General features: G+C 51.2%; 1 protein-coding gene across 1 annotated transcript in view; it reads right to left on the bottom strand.

Annotated features, from left to right (window-relative positions):
* Positions 1-17,139, bottom strand: part of SLC24A3 (solute carrier family 24 member 3) — a 481,322-nt gene that overhangs the window by 192,621 nt on the left and 271,562 nt on the right. The window contains exon 3 of the mRNA XM_060078238.1: positions 6,638-6,714. Within this exon, the coding sequence (XP_059934221.1) occupies positions 6,638-6,714 (77 nt within the window). The remainder of the gene's footprint in view (positions 1-6,637; positions 6,715-17,139) is intronic.

Below are 17,139 nucleotides of genomic sequence, written 5' to 3'. Positions count from 1 at the left end.
TCTACTAGATAGCGCTGGTCTATATGAGTCTCAGGCCCAAAAAAGCAAAAGGATGGCCTTGGAGAGCTAAAAATAACCCCTGGGGCTGAGGTGGAGCTTTGACATGCAAAGCTGCCTCTCCAAGTCAGTGTGGGGCGGGTGGGGGGGTGCGTGGGCAGGAAGGACCTCCTCCACCTCCTGCTGGTACCCCGGCCCCTCCATTCCCTGAGAACCGGCTAGGGCATCAATTAGTTTATTCTTTGGCTCTTAACAAAAGCAATCTAGGCCCCAGGGAAGGGAGTGGATCCAGGGAAACCATTTTCCAGATATTATAATTAAACAGATAACTGGAAGCAGCCCAGCCCACAAGGAAATGACATCCACCAGTGAGGCCCCTTCCACAGAATCCCCTCCCCCGGGACTGAAAGGGGATTGAGCTCAGAGGAGTCAGGGAGAGGAAGGGAGTCCTTCCCACCTGAGACAGGCCTCTCCCCCAGGTTCCCAAGGAGCACATCCCAAGTAGCCTTCACCTCGCTCTGGGTGGGGGGTTAGCTTGGAGTTAGGGTGCAGGCTGCCAAGCCAAGAGTCCCCCTTCAGGATCCGCCCACCCTCCTGTGCTTCAGTCACCCTGACTGATGAAGACCTGACCAAGCGTCGGGTCGGCTGGTGACCCATGGTCTGGCAGGAAAAACACGAGGCTTCCGGGGGTTGTGAATTAAGGGACAGTGAACAGTGCGGGTGGGGCGGGGAGTGAGCAAGCAGAGCAGGGGCAGAGGACACCAGGGGGAGCCGGGGCCAGCTCGGGGGCAGAGATGGCCTAGAGGGGGCGGGACAGAGAGAGCCAGGGCACGCAGGCACTCTGCTTGGGCTAGGCGGGCAATGCCGCGACATCAAGGAAATACAGACTGGACCTAGAGAGACCACAACTGCAGAGGGAGGACGATATCTGAACAGCCTCACCCTCGAATCCCAATCACATTTCACCACCTCTGTGCCAGCTGTTTTCCTCTGCAGCTCTGGGGAGACAGGAGGTCTTCATGGAATCACAAGACAGAAATGAGCAAGTTCTTGAGTTCAAAAAGCTGATCTGGGAATAAGGGAGAATCTGGATGCAGGCTCACAGAGTGAGTTTCCCCAATTCCCAGACCAGATTAAGAACTTCCGGGGCAGAGAAGGAGGAGAGAAATGTGGACAGGAACTGGGGGCTTGGGGAGACCACCAACCTTGGGGATCCAGCCCTGGACACCATCCTATGGGGATGCTGCAGGGACTGACATGAACGGTCCCCGTTGCTGCTCCTGAAGCACCTCCCTGGGTGGGAGCCCTCGCACGATGGCCCAGCACACGGCTCCTGCCTGTGCTTCTCAAACACCCACGCTGTTGGGAGCCCACCTCCTCTCGTCACGTGGGAGCCACTAAAATGGGCACTGGACACTGGGATGCAGTGAGGATGGAGATATGGACAAGGGAGTCCCCCGCACCGGACAGAGCTGGCTGAAGGCAGATGGTCAGGGACCTCCTGGTGGCCTGAGCATCCCTTTGGCCACCCTGGGAAGCCTGATGTGACCCTAAAAGCTCCTCGGAGGAAGAAGTCTCTTCCGTGGGCACAGAGTGTCTAGGTTTTAGAATATAAGGATGGATGCCAGACACATTCCCGTTGATGTTTCTTTCCTGGGCTGGTCCATGGGTGGGTCTGAGTCACTGGACCAGCTAGCAGCCCATCTTCCAGACTCAGCAGAATTTGCATTTGTAAGGCCTCCATGTTCAGTTCCAGGAGTGCGATACTTTACCACCTCACACCCAAGCACGTAGAAATCTCTGCCCGCCGAAAGAGAGGAATCACACTAAAAATGCAAAAAGAAGGCTCAAACCTTAGGCAGAATCCCTTCGAAAGCTAACAAGGTACACAGGGGGCATTTACTTCTGCTGTGGAGGCTGATTTATTAAAGACAGACCAGTCTTGAGAAATAATCTCAAATATTGATTACTTAAAGCTTCTTCACTGGAAGAGAAAATGTGGAGCGTGGCTCACAATCACAAAGATTCAGCTGTCTACATGCAGGATAAGCAGCAAAATTTCACAAGGTATTTATAAATCACCAACAAAAACATGATTCCAGAAAGTTATTTCCAGGCTTGTTTGTCCATTTGGGGCAGGGTCCATGAGTTTCTAGGGTGTACATTTCCTCACAGACCAGGAACACTGCTTTCCGCATCTCAACGTTAGAACAGGCTGACTGTAAAGCAGGTTCTCAGACAAGTGTGTTTCCTTGGGGATAGTCATTGTTGATAAAGTTACACAGACGACGGATTTCCACTCTAGGAAGGAACCCATATGGAAAGAAAGTCGGAAGGACTCTTTTTCTAGTGCAATCTCAGGCCTGAGCATTTCTTTTTCTTTTTTTTTTTGCAGTACGTGGGCCTCTCACTGTTGCGGGCTCTCCCATTGCAGCCTCTCCCGTTGCGGAGCACAGGCTCCGGATGTGCAGGCTCAGGGGCCACGGATCACAGGCCCAGCTGCTCCGCGGAATGTGGGATCTTCCCGGACTGGGGCACGAACCCGTGTCCCCTGCATCGGCAGGTGGACTCTCAACCACTGCGCCACCAGGGAAGCCCATGGCCTGAGCATTTCTGACAGCCACAAAACCAGAAAGAGCCAAGGGAACGTTAAAGTCACAGTGTGGGGAAATTTTAACCAGAAGTGGCTATGTGATTTCCACAAAGCTCACACAAAAGAGGGAAGTATTTGCGTGAAAGAAAAGAAAAAGACAGGTAAGCTTTTTTGACAAGTAAGATTGAAGGATTGTTTCGGGGAGTCCTCGGAACCACCTGTGACCAGAGGCCAGCACCCGGCTGAGGTCAGCAGCTGTGTGAAAAGCCTCCCGTGAAAAGCAAACTCACGGGGTCTGTGTGGAAAGGGGTATGTGAGTTTAGGTGCAAATGTAAAGTTTCATCAGGTTTTGGGTTATACTCTGAAAGGCTCAGGCGCTCTGGTGGAGACCCCAAATCACTGCCAGTCGGTTCCCGGGGCCCTCTCCCTGGGGCAGCCTGGGGTGACAGGACACAGCTCTGGGACCCTCCCACAGAGGGCTTCCCTCCCCTCACTGGAGGAGGCCAGATGATGAGTCCCCACATCCCATTTATAATGTCCTGAGAGGTGCTCCTCAGGTACCTGGATTCTGGGACCCCTCCCCAAATGGCCCTGAGCCTTCCTCACCGGACTTCCTGGACCTTTGTCGCCTGACTGGGGAGCAGGCTGCTCTGGGTCACCTCTGGCCGTGCCTGATCCACTTCCCCAGGCGAGGAGGGATGGCGACTGGGGGCTGCTTCCCCGCACTTCCAAGCCAGCAGCCGAGTCCCCTCTTGGTACCTCCCACCCTCCCACCTTAGTTTCCGCTCACTCCAGACCCCCTGGACTCGAGGGTCTACATCTTCGATCACAGGTTTCTGGTTCCTGCCTGGAATCCCTTCCCCCTTCTCCTTTAGAAAATGCCTGCCCGCTTTTCAAATCCACTCAGCTGCCCCCTAGCACTGGATGGAGCCTTCACTGCGTTCCCACGGCACTGGGGGGACCACGGCCACGCTCACACACCGTGGGAGCGGTCCAGAGTTGGGCCTGCCTACAAGACAGCGGGCTCCTGCAGGGTGAGCCGTGTTCGGGCTTTTAGAAGGGTCCAGCCCGGTGCCACCATGTTGCATGGGCTTGGAGATGCCTTCCAGCAGGCTGAGTGCAGGAACCTGTATGTAGCTCCTGTAGCTCTGACTCATGCATTTATCTGTTCACTGGCCACCAAAACGGCTCAGGTTAGCCCTGGCAGCCTTTCTTACATCCAAAAACGTTCATCTGACAATTTCTGAGCGCCTTAAATGTGCTGGGTGCCATAGTGGGTGGAGGGGTAAAAAGAATGGTTGTCTCAGTGCTGAACAATCAGGGACTGAGCAGCTTTTGTTGTGTGACTCTTCAGACGCTGCATAAGGGTTTCTCGTGGTGCTCAGGTCCCCCCAGGGGGCTTATACTCTCAAGGGTAGGATAACATAGACTTGCTCCTTGACCCTGGGGAGGCCACCAGCAGGCCCACCCTGGAGAAGAGGGGCCCCTCCTGGGCCGAGCCCGGCCCCGTCCTGCACCTGCCTGCACGTGGACCGCCCCCCCCAGGCAGCAGGTCAGGCTTCTCCACCGGGGTCTCCTCCCTCTGAGAGGTGGGTCCGGGGAGGAGGCCTGTGCAGGCCTTGGCCACAGGTCCAGGCTGCCTGGGTGGAGAATTCTGAAATTCTGGGTGCCTGGAGTGTGGTCTTGAAGGGGTAGACACTGACCTTGTCCCCTGGACTCCCTGCCCTGTGGTTTCTATGATGCAGGGCCCAGGGCCGAGGATGGGGATCAGAACCAGTGATGACAAAGTGTGAAGCTGCAGGCTTATGTTCACTCTTTTAGGCATGTGGGGAAAAAAAGCACCTTTAAGCAAAGGGGGGAATTACCCTTGTTTGTCTGCTTGGCCTTCATGCCTGCCTGGGATGCACTGCCACAGAGGGCAGAGGCCTTACGGGGACCCTCGGCTCACGAAGGACAAGGCACACGCACCCTCCTCTGCCTTCAGCTGGATTCACAGGACCCCAGTGGGAGGTGGAGCCCCGCCATCGGCCGACAACAGCACTGCCTTGGGAGACGGAAGCTCGTGCCGTCGGGCCCGGGCCGAGAGTGGAAGCCTCATCTCTCAGATGCCGAGGCATCAGGGCGCTAAGCCTGCTGGGGCGTTCTGGACCCGACGCAGTGCCTGGGCCTTCTCAGCCTGGTGACCGGGAAGGCTCCCTGGTGCCAGGGGTGGCAGCTGGCATCCACAGTAACTGCTCTGTGCCTGTAATTGTCCTGAAGGGCAGGAGGCTGCAGAGTCTGCTTTGTCATTTGGTATTTTTAGAGAATGTTTTTGCTGACAGAAGATTCCCTCGTGCCTTTTTTTCAGGCAGAGTATTGGCCGGTTGGGGTGAGTGGGGAAAGACATTCACCAGGAAGGGAGTCACGCTGAGGGCAGCTTACGGGTCCAGAGGGTAAATATCTCACCAGAAGCCACGCACAAAGCAAGGAGCACAGAACTGGGTCCCAACCCACGTCTGGTCTGACTCCAGAGCCCAGGGTGTGCCCACTGACCTACTCAGGTCAGGTGTGGATGGAAAAGTAAGGTCTCTGTGTCCCCTCCCCTGAGTCATGGTGTATGTGTGACTGCAATAGAGGCCGCTAGAAACGATGAGTGTGACTTCCGAGGCCGGGCCATTCAGGCCACGGGCTTCTTCCTTGTCACCGTGACCCTCCCTCTGCAAACCCTCAGCTGCCACGTGGAGCCACGCTGGAGGGGCCACACCGAGGCGCTCTGGTCAGCAGTCGCAGCCGGGCTAGTCCTCTGGGCACTGCAGACATGGACAGCAAACAAGGGAGTGGACGAGCCTTCTCCAAGGGCTCCTCCAGCAGCAATGGCTCCAGCCCCAGCCGTCGGCGTCACCACCAGCCAACCGAATCGTCCCACCCCGGGCCCCGGATCCGGGGGTACAGCATCCCCTCTGTACCCTTTCTGAACTACTGACCCCTGGAACCCACGAGAAACGGAAAGTGGTTATTGGGTGGGTCACTAAATTTGGAGACTGTTTCCCAGCAATAAATAACCGGAATGGAATTAAGAGCATTCCGGGGGAGAGTGAACGCCGCCGAGGTGGGAAAGCACAGTGACGAACCCAGTGGAGCCTCTGCCCTGGGTCCTTCTGGTTCTGCAGCCACTCCTTCGAGACAGCTTCACCCCTGCACCCTCCCCAAACTCTCCGAATGGGGACAAGAAAAATCAAAGGCCTTCAAGCCACTGGGCTTGTGGACGAAGTGCTGGGGCAGTGGTGGATATTAAGAGCCAGAACACACTTTATGGACCACCTACTCCGTGCCATTACATTTCATCCACGAATTTAACAAACACTTTGGCCCCATCATGTGCCAGGAACAGGTCTGGGAAGGAAGCCACGCACAAAACCACGTCCCTGTTCTCATGGGGCTGAGGTGTGAGTGAGGGTGACGGGTAATACGCAAATAACTCTATAACATTATGTCACAGAGTGCCCGGTGCTGTGGAGAAAAGTAAAGCCGGGTAAGGGGAAGGACAGGCAGTTTACAAAGGCTGGTTGGGAAAGGAAGGCCTCCCCAAGAAGGTGGCGTTTCAGCAGAGAGAGCCCATGCTCTGCCTGACCTCAGAACCCACGCCCTGGGCATGGGTATCAGGGAAAGAAAAATCCAGGTATCTTCCAGTGTACACACCTGTGGCCTCTTAGAAACAGTGCATTTGGATACACACTTCCATATATAAAATAGATAAACAACAAGGACTAACTGTAAAGCACAGGGAATTATACTCAATATCTTGTAATAACTTATAATGGAAAAGAATCTGAAAAAGAATAGGTACACTACATATACACACACATATATATATTACGTACTTCAATAAAAACATTTTTTAAAAAGTACATTTGGAGATCGCCCTCCATGGGGCTCACAGGCCCCCTACCAGGTATGTGAGCAGGAGGGGAGACTCCTCTGAGGGCACCTCTCTGCACCCCCCACCCCCAGACCCCTGCCAGGCCTTCCCTCCAGCCCTGAAGGCAGGGCCACCAGAGGGGTACTTACACAGAGCACGTGGAGGACCACCGCCCCCTGCCTTCTGTCCTCGTTGGTGAAGATGTCATTGGGGAACTCGTGCAGGGCTACAGAGGGGAGAGAGAAAACCAGCTCAGTACAGGTGACAACACGTTCAGGGCGGGAGGTCTGGGACAGCGTTGCCATCCTCGTTCTGATATGGGGTCCACGAACCTGGATGAGGAAAGATTACATCTTCATGTTCACAAATCTCTAACTGGAATTTGGTGTTTCCTCCAGATAAGAACGGAGGCAACAAACTGCAGCTGTGCTAGAAGCACCTGGGCTCTGCCCCCAGGAGACACGTTCATGGTCCTCTGTCCTGCCATCCACATGGCTCACTCATCATTTTAGCCTGAGGGTGGCTTGCAGACCGCTACCTGTGACCAAGGGTTCGTGAGAAAACACGGGAACCACGATCGTGCAGGTCTACCTTCTAACACAGTGACAACTTCATTTCAGTGGTTCAGTCTCCCTCTGTCACCGCACACATCTTGCAAACACTGAAATGTTTTCCCGAGCAGAGGTCTGCAGGCTTCAGGGATTACCCAGGGGTCCGTGGCACACACAGGATTAAGTCCCTGCTCTAAACTGTCCCTCGGTCCCTCCTTTCCTTGTCCCACTCCTGCCCTGGCCTGGGGCCTGGACCTCTTACGACTCCCTCCCAGCTCTCACTTCTATAACACACTGCCCTCCCTTCCCCAGGGAGTCCAGTACAGTGCAGAAACCATGAGAAATCATCCTTTTTGCCCACCTTCCAAACCCAGGACGCTGATGGCCGCTGTGAGGCAAAGCTAAGGAGAGGGAACCCTGCAGGGCAGGCCTGTCTCTCACCCTCGGGCACCCAGAGCCCAGATTTCCTGTCACCGTCCGGCCCACCGTGCGCCTGGACCTGGCCGACCCTGCGCCCCACTCCGTGGTTCTGAAGATGACAAGCCCCGCCCACAGGTCCTTCCTGATGTGCCCTTTGTCTGTATGAACTCTCAGCGCCAGTGGGACGGGCTGGCTGCTGACAGGCCGGGATGGGCACAGACGGAGGCTCTGAGGGCAGGACGGCCACACAGACCCGTGCAGAGTTGACAACGGCGCACGCAGTGAGCTCTGCTCTGGCAGGCATGGGCCCTGCACTTCGCACCCACTATGCCTCTGACCCGGGACGGGAAGCTGCTGCTCCCGTGCTGTAGACGAGGAATCTGAGGGGCAGCCGGACTGGACACCATGCTAGCGGTTCCACAACGAGGACCACGCACCCAGCAGACGGGCCGGGGCCACCCTCACTGCTGTGATCCCGGCTCCCGGCATCTATTTCCCATCTTACTCCACCCGGTAACCTCTTCCTTCTGGGGGCCCCCTCCAAGCAGGGCACCTGATCTGATCTAAATTCTGCCTCCACACACCAGAGGGAAGCAGGTGGGCTCTTTGTTCCTTTGCATTTCTCTGTGCAGCTGCCATGGGGCTTTTCAGCACCGGGCAGTTCCTGGGTAAATGTGGCCATCCCATTGCCCACCTACCCCCAGAAGTGGAGACTGGTTGGTCGGCCTGGTTAGTGTATCGATTGGGACAGCCGTCATCCTGGGGAAACGGAAACCAGGGTCTGCCCTGTGATGGGCGCCACGCAGAACATTCATGCGTGGGGACCGCTTACCGTCGGCGAGGAGGAGGTGGGAAAAGTGAGGGGGCATCGAGGCACGTCTGGTGCTGATACATGGAAGCCAGCTACCTTCATCCCTCCTACCCCACCCTGGCTGAGGGCAGCAGGGAGTGAAGGCCACGGTGCAGGCAGCCTCGCCAGTCTGTGTCTGCAAGGCGCCCACACCGTGCCAGCTCCGTCATCCCTGCCTCTCTACCAGGACCTGCAGGAACGGTTTGATCAAGGGTACTATGTCAGTATGTGATACATTTATGTTTTGAATCCAGGCATTTTGGTTTTTAAATCCCCTTGGCACTCAACAGTGAGTGGAATGACCATGACCAGGTGGATCCTCTGGGCTTTGAGTTTTGGTAGGGGAGGGTCTCGGCAGAGGTCTGGATGCCCAGCCAACCCTGGGACCTGTCTGGGGCTCTTGGATAGGACCAGGCTGAGGGCTGTGCCTTTGGATGGGGAAGGACCCACAGAGCCCAGTGCTGACGCCGGAGGGGCTGACTGCTGTCCAAAGTCCTGGCCAAGCACGTGTTGGGCGGGGGTGGGGTGAGGGGACAGGAGCGGGGAGTGGGCTTGAGGACCACAGCACTCTCCTTCAGGTTCCTCCTTCCTTACGGCTCAGGGACCCTCCTCTCTCTCTCTGGGGAGTGGGAGGCTTGGCAGTGTCCCCGTCTTGATCTGCTCTTCCTGGCCTGGTGCCTGATTCATCACCAGCCGGAAACTCCTAGTCCCCGGTCAAGGGTGTCTCCTCCTGTCGGAACCCATGACTGGCCATGGAAAGCGTCCTCAGTTGGGCATCTGGAGCTGTGAGGGTCACACCCAGGCCTCCCACGGTGTGGCCTCTGTCGACGTGCCACTTCACCTCTGCGGGCCTCAATCCACCTGTTGGCCCATCTGAAAAATGGCTGCGGTTCCTCATCTCCGCTCTCTCCGGTCCACGCACACAGTACGGTCAGTGCATACAGCAGGTGCCTAATAAGTGTCAGCAGGATGAAGAGCTCTGAAGGCAGGGGACTGGGACACTGACCAGGGATGGAGTGAGTCAGCCTTCCCCGGCTGGCCCTACTGTTCAAGAAAACAGCTGCCGGCAGTGGCTGAGCTTGCTTCTCTGAGGCCGAGGAAGCCCCACCTGAGGCTGGCACAGACTCTGGGACACAAACACGCCCCAGAAATGGTGCTTTCAGAAGAGCTGCAGTTGCCCAAGAAGAGTGAATGGAGACAGGGTGGACCGCTGGACTGGAAGACTCTGCCCAGCACTTCTTGGCCTCAGTTTCCTCATCTATAAAACCAGGCGGGGCCTGCAGTGCCTCCCCGCAGAGCTGATGGAGGTACTGATGCCATCCCAGCTGCCCTCCACTTGGCGGCGCTTCTTGCATCCAAATCCAAAAGAACCAAAGGCATTTCTTAAGGCCTGAGCTAGGGTGCTCACCATCGCTGGGAACTTGACGTTATCCTGGGACTGTTGGTTAGATTCCATGTAAGAACCCACCATGGGGCATCAGGGCTGGGCTCACATCCCACCTATACCACTCACAGGTTATCTTTTCTCCTCTCTGAGCCCACCTCCTTCATCTGTGAGATGATGTGTGGATGCCATCCGTGCAGTGTTGCTGGGAAGAGCACAGACAGCGTGTGTGAAACACCTCCCGCCATGTTTCCCGGGTACCTGCTGCATTTCTTCCTAATTATAATGATGGTGGGATGCTGCCCGGCAGGGGGCCAAGGACACATTCCTCACAGTGTTGGTGTTAAAATCCACCAGTCACCAACTCCTGCCTGCCTGGCCTCTGCGTCTGTTTCTCCAGGGTGGCGTTCAGTCTGAAGCAGCTGCGTGAGTGCATGAGGCTCTGGTAAGTGCTTCCCTGTTCGGGCTGTTGGGAGCCCGAGGTTCCCGTGTCAGGCTAGGAACAGCAACACATCCAGCTGAGGGTTCCCCCAAACACCTTCAAAATCCTCAAAGTCTCTTTCTGCTCCTCTTTCTCTCCCCCAATTTTCTTTCCAGCACATCTTGCCAGCCCCGGGGCGGCAGAGGCAAGCAGTGCTGTTCCCATGGAAACCACAGAGCCTGGAGGGAGCGGATTCCCCTTACCAAGGCAACGGCAATCAGCGGCCTGCTTCTCTCTCCTGGCTGCTTTCCTGAGGCCTGAGTTTGACGAGTCTAAATGGCGGTTTGAAGGGGATGGAGAATTTTTTTTTTTTTTTTTTAATGCAGCAGGGGCTTTCACAGCATCTTTAGACGTACTAATTATGTATTGATCCAATGGAGCGGCCCACAGTGAAGATCAACACACCTGAAAAGGCCAGGCTCCCTTAAAACACCGGAGTGAAAGGAATCTGTGCGGCTGCAACCAACACAACGCCCTGCTCTCATCCAGGGTTTGTTTGGGGTTTTTTTTGTAATTTGTGTGTGTGTGTGTGTGTGTGTGTGTGGTACGTGGGCCTCTCACTGTTGTGGCCTCTCCCGTTGCGGAGCACAGGCTCCGGACGCGCAGGCTCAGCGGCCATGGCTCACGGGCCCAGCTGCTCCGCGGCATGTGGGATCCTCCCAGACCGGGGCACGAACCCGTGTCCCCTGCATCAGCAGGCAGACTCTCAACCACTGCGCCACCAGGGAAGCCCCTGTTTACTTTTTTAATCACAAAATACCTAGAGCATCTTGATTGGCCCCTTGGGGATCGCACCAAAGATTGGGGTCTTGACACTGCCCAACTCCTCCCCTGCAGCAATGGGTGATGCCACGCTTCTCTTTTAGATGCTTTGATCTGTCCTGGTGCTCCCCCACCCCTCGTCCCCGTGATGCCTGCTGCTCCCTGGTACCCTGGCACGAACACTGGAAAACCCAGCCTGCCAGGTGTGGTAACACTCAGCCTCCCACAGAGCCTTCCCGACCCTCTTTTGGTGGCCCTGTCATACTGTGTGTGTACCCAACACGTGACTTTCCAACAAACTGCAGTCGTACCTTGGACACAACCACCCTGTGAGCTCCCGGAGGGCAGGACCTCTCTCTGGGTAGCACCCACCAGGTCCAGGTCCACGAAAGAGAATGACAAATACCAAGTGAATGGACTCAGAGAGCCCTTCTCCCAGGACACAGCTTTTGTGTAGGCCTAGGACAGAATTATTAGCTGAGAAAGGACACTGAGAGGGACAATTCAATAAAACACCCAACAGCTGGATTCCAACTTGGATGGCCTTTCAGCCTGTGGACAAATATCCCATTTCTTCTTGTTCCAAGACCTGGAAGGAGCACACGTGTAAGCCCGCTGCATGGTTAGATGGGGCCATGCCGTATGCTTTGGTTAATGAAATGTGAACAAAACGACAGGCTGTCTGCCCTTTCTAGGCAGACTTTCACAGCCGGTGTCTGACTTACTACCTTGCGCGTTCTTGGCTGAGCCTTCATGGAAACATCTGTCAGGATGAATCTTCCATCAGCCTGGTCCCTGAGTAACTGATATCAGAATCCCATACCCCTGACGTGCACATTTGGTAGCATGAGTAATAAACAGCATTTGTATTCTTCTTAGCCACTGAGATTTGGGGCTGTTTGTTACCCAGCATATCCAAGCAATGCAATAGCAAACATGTCCTCAGCATCCCTACAGCATTTTGCACGTGAAGCTTCGAGGCAACCTTTGGTTTCTTCTGTCTTCTCCACTAGACTGGGGAAGGGTGGGTAAGGCTGGAGGAAATTTATTCTTCTTTGTATCACCTGTGCCTACCTAAGCACCTGTAATAGACAGTTGCTTAATGAGTGTTCGTTGATCAAATGAACACATTTGTCATGAATGAAGGCCCCTGAACAAAATTACCTGCAAAAGAATCTGTGAAAGTGGATGTATCCACAACTTGAAAAGTTTCAGGCTCACGTCACAGTGGTCAGAATGGCCATCATCAAAAAATTTACAAACAATAAATGCTGGAGGGGTGTGGAGAAAAGGGAACCCTCCTACACTGTTGGTGGGAATGTACATTGGTACAGCCACTATGGAGAACAGTATGGAGGTTCCTTAAAAAACTAAAAACAGAGCTACCATATGACCCAGCAATCCCACTCCTGAGCATATACCCAGAGAAAACCATAACTCGCAAAGACGCATGCACACCAATGTTCATTGCAGCACTATTTACAATAACCAGGACATGGAAGCAACCTAAATGTCCATCAACCGAGGAACGGATAAAGATGTGGTACATATATACAGTGGAATATTACTCAGCAATAAAAAGAATAACAAAATAATGCCATTTGCAGCAACATGGATGGACTCAGAGATTGTCATACTGAGTAAAGTAAGTCAGACACAGAAAGACAAATATCATGATATTGCTTATATGTGGAATCTAAAAAACGGGGTACAAATGAACTTATTTACAAAACAGAAATAGAATCACAGATGTAGAAAACAAACTTATGGTTACCAGGGGAAAAGGGGGGGAGGGATAAATTGGGAGATTGGGATTGACATTTACACACTACCATATGTAAAATAGATAACTAATGAGAACCTACTGTATAGCACAGGGGATTACTCAATACTCTGTAATGGCCTATATGGGAAAAGAATCTAAAAAAAAAAAAGAGTGGATACATGTATATGTATAACTGATTCACTTTGCTGTACACCTGAAACTAACACAACGTTGTAAATCAACTATTTTCCAATTAAAAAAAAAAGAACAGTTTCAGGCATTTCAGGCTTCGTGAGGCTGAGCAGAACACGGGGGTACAAGGGGGAGCCTGATGGCAACAGGAGGGTGCAGGCTGCTGTGAGGTCATCAATGGAATTTGCGTCTCATTCTAAGGACTGTCAATAACAATGGAAAATTTATTAACAAATCAAAATTGTGCCAAAAAAGTACTTATTTAGCCCTTACCATGCATATTCTGGGTACTGTACTTAACCCCAGTCCCAGAAAGATAAAGGATGCACAGTCCTGATCATTGAGGATTTAACAGATGAGTGAACAAAAGGTTAGGCTGGAAGCAAGGGAAGCCTCAAGTCTGAAATCACACCAATAATTTAAGCATCCTGAATTGAAGCACAGAACTAATCTTTATGGAGTACTGTAAATATGTATTTACCACTTTTTCATTGCTTCTATGGGATAGCAATCATTATCCTCAACTTATAGATGAGCAAACCAAGGCCCAAAGAAGGCAAGTAACCAGCCCATGTTCACACCACATTCATGGAGGAGCTGTCATAGTTGAGGTCTGACTTTCTAGCATGTTGGTCCCTCTGTATTAGAAAAGGCAAATGGACCATTTTTTTCCCTTGACTTTTAAGGGTGCCAGTCCTCCCTTTCAAAAGCCAGAAACGAAGTCCTGGACTCAAGTGGGTTGCTGTGTGTGTGGAAGCAAGATGGTGGATAACATCTCTGTGAAGGAGGATGTAACACGGGTCATGGTAACCTGAAGCCTCAATCTAGGGTCCCTCAAACTATTACTCAAAAAGGTAGCAGAGTCAAATTCACTGACAAAGGTCGTCTCAGCCAAATGCTTATGTGGTGACATTTGCTTACCACAGGAAGCCAGGGTTTTATAAGAGCCTGAACACCTGGATTTGAAGCCCTCCATCACCACTCATGAGCTCTGTCGCCTTGGAAAAAATTCCTGAACCTTTTCCAGTCTTAATTTCTTAATGTGCAAATGAGAGAATGAAAACAATAGCAGTTTATACAGTTATTATGAGGATTAACTGTGATGATCCTTAGGAAATATGTAGTACCTAGAATCAGGTAAGTAATGATTAAATGGTAGGTCCTTTTACTCTATTAAATAATGGAGAAGGAGAAATAGGGACAGGGGGTGTTTCCCAAGGCATCAACGCCCTGCCCACCTTCCTGGGGTCCTAACATTTTCAGTCTGGGTAACCCCCAGCACTTGCATCTCTTTGCCTGAGGGCTTTCTGCAAAGCTGAGGATGGGAGCTCTGCCCAGATCCTGCAGGCTGGATGAGCTGGAGAATCCCTATGGCTCTTTGCCCCAGGAGAAGCCCTCCACCAAAGTCTGATGAGAGGTGGGTGTATAAGTACCCCAGCTCCCTCACCGCTTGGCTGAGAGAACTGAGGTGTATTCTGTGCTGTTTGCTACAGTTCTCAGCGGGATTAAGCTCTAGCTGCCCAGAGTGACAACTGGCTTTGTAACACTCCTTTGATTGGCTGCCTTCCCCTCCCTGTCTCCTTTCCTGACTCCCCTATCTAAACCATCTCCAAAATAAACTTGTACTTGAGTCTGCCTGAGGGCCTACTTCTGGCAAATCCATATTTAGACAGGGGGAGCTAGGAATTTTGCACTCTTGCACCCCTCCATTTCAACAAAGGTTAGTCTTTCCAGCAGAGAAGTCATCCATATTCAGGTGAATTTTCCCTCTAGTAATGACCTCATTTCCATGCATTTATGGAGAAGTGATGCATCCTGCATTGTCAACAGCAGCACAGAACCACCTCCCTCCTGAATTCAGGTTGGGAGATGGTCTATGCCCCTTTTTCATGGTGCAGAAGTTGATCCAACACCCATGACAAGCTCCTTGATTTCCACTCCAGAGCTCTTTTTCTCATGTCCATATTGGCAAAAGATTTTAAACAATCATCCCACAAGCTTTTCTCCTGGAAGGGAACAGACATTCTTTGCAACTGAAGAACCCCAGTCATTAGTTACATAGAATTTTGGCCTGGCAGGGCCCTGAAATGTAATTTGATGAACTAGAAACATATTTCTTTATCAATAATAAAACACCAAGGCACCCATGCTGCTCAAGTGCCTGAGCCAGCAGCTACTGTAGAAAATACAGTGATCCCATGAATAAAATGCTGTGTTCTCAGGCCACAGGCATAGCTGCAGAGGGAAGGAGGCCTCTTTGCAGAGGCAAGAGCCTACCACTCGCAGTTGTTGCTCCTGTGGGATCATCACAGCTGTGTCAGTCATGAATTCTTATTAAAGGAAATGAAATATTTATGGTAAAGAGCTCCGTGGTGTTCAGAACTATGCTCTCCTTGGGCTGATCTGTTCCTCAAAATGCCCCTTGGTGCCAATGGCAGAGACAGAACATTTGGATGGATGAACTGGGGTCTGACCCAGGTATTGCATCTCTTGTGTTCCCATGTCTGCTTCTCGATCCAGAGAAATACAGACCAACAAGTGGGTTTCTGATGTATGCAGAAACCCACTACATGGCTCCAACCCACGAGGGTTGGAAAGAATGTCCATTCCTTCTCAGCACCCTTGGAGAGGATGAGGCTACGTGAAAAACTTTCCTAGGAGAAATGTCATTAAAATAGTTATTTTTGAATGTAACAATTCCCTACAGGAATCTATGTTGAAAACATTCACTCTTTAAGCATTTATTCTACTGAAGATGAAGTGTGCATGCCAAATGGCTGGCAGTTTCAAAATCAGTGATTTTTAAAAATGTTAACTCATCACATTTCAGAGCTAGAGCAACCTTTAGTGTTCTATTGGTCTGTAGATGGAAAGGTAGTTAGCAGAAGGATTTGGTGAGAAGCACTGTTAAAGTTCTCCTCTGCTTCCCCTTTTAAAACCTGCTTTCTTTTTCTCCATGATGTTATTCCATGATCATCAATCTCAGGGATAGAAAGTAGATCTCATCTCATATGTTCATCAGTTGATTGGTAATGACTGACGGTTAGGCTGCGTCTTAGATGGGGTTCATTGTGGTAGAGCATCGTGATGTGCTAACAATGTCTGCCATGGTTATGGGAAAGGAAATGGGGGCATGTGTGCTTCTTATTTCCCTGCACTGAAGCTTTGCTGACAAAATCCTAAAAAGAAAGAATAACTGGCCCTTGTTACTCCTGGTTAATAGTGATAACTGTCATTTCCTTTGATCTGCACCTGATTTCGAGTATAATCCATTGAAAAGCTGGAGGGAGATTAAAAGTGCTTCAATAATCAATTATATCTCAATTAAAAACAACATATTCAGAACTCATACTGAAAAAAAAAAGTTTCAATATGATCGCCCAAATATGCCAAATATATTCAAGCAGATGTATTAGTGGTTACCCATTTATAAAATATTATCTTGAAATCTAGTCTATAATAATGAAATAAATATCTAAGAAAACTCACAGCTAGTTGTAGGAAGAGATGTAAATAAATAGACAAACTATTGGCTAATTCAGTTGGCAAAATACAAGCTGTATTTACTCTTAATTTAGTATTTGGCAACCCCTGGACTCTCCTTGAGGGAAAAATGAAGATGTTACCTGGAGGAAACCATTTTCCCTTTATGTTACCATACATTAGATACTTTTGACAATTTACCTATGGTTTGGGGTCAAAACACTCAAGGATCTTCTAGTTACACCAGAAACTCTTTGAAGGGTAGACTAGAACTCAAGGCTTTTTTTGTTGGATCATTAAGTTTGTGCATCCAAAGTCTAGATTCCAACTATCATGGATCCATCTTTTGGAAAATATCTGTCACTGAATATGAATGAAAATTAAGAGGAGTATAATTAATCCTAAACAAAAAGTAATTCTTATAGCCATTTCTCTCCATTTTCTTAGCCCATCACTGGGCTCAAGTAACGGCACATTACAGCTTTGAGTGAAAGAGACTAAATGCCTTTTGATTCCACAATGGACTCTGTTCTCCAACTAGGCTCTCAGGGTATAGACCAAGGGTGTATATGAACTGATGACAAAAAAGATTTCTTAAGAAAGCCTTGTGCTGTCTTGTATTTAGCAGAGCAAAACTGGCCACAGTTTGGAGCAGGCAGATCAAAGCAAGAGGATCTAGAATCTACTTGAGGTGTGTCTAGTAATTTTTGACTGTATATTCGACTGTACAGATGATGCACTGAGGAGACTCTGGATTCTGGTG

This window comes from Mesoplodon densirostris, chromosome 16 (assembly GCF_025265405.1).
Source record: "Mesoplodon densirostris isolate mMesDen1 chromosome 16, mMesDen1 primary haplotype, whole genome shotgun sequence".
In the NCBI taxonomy this organism is placed as follows: Eukaryota; Metazoa; Chordata; class Mammalia; order Artiodactyla; family Ziphiidae; genus Mesoplodon; species Mesoplodon densirostris.
The sequence above is the reverse complement of the archived record's forward strand: the minus strand, read 5'-3'. Positions and strand labels throughout refer to the sequence as shown.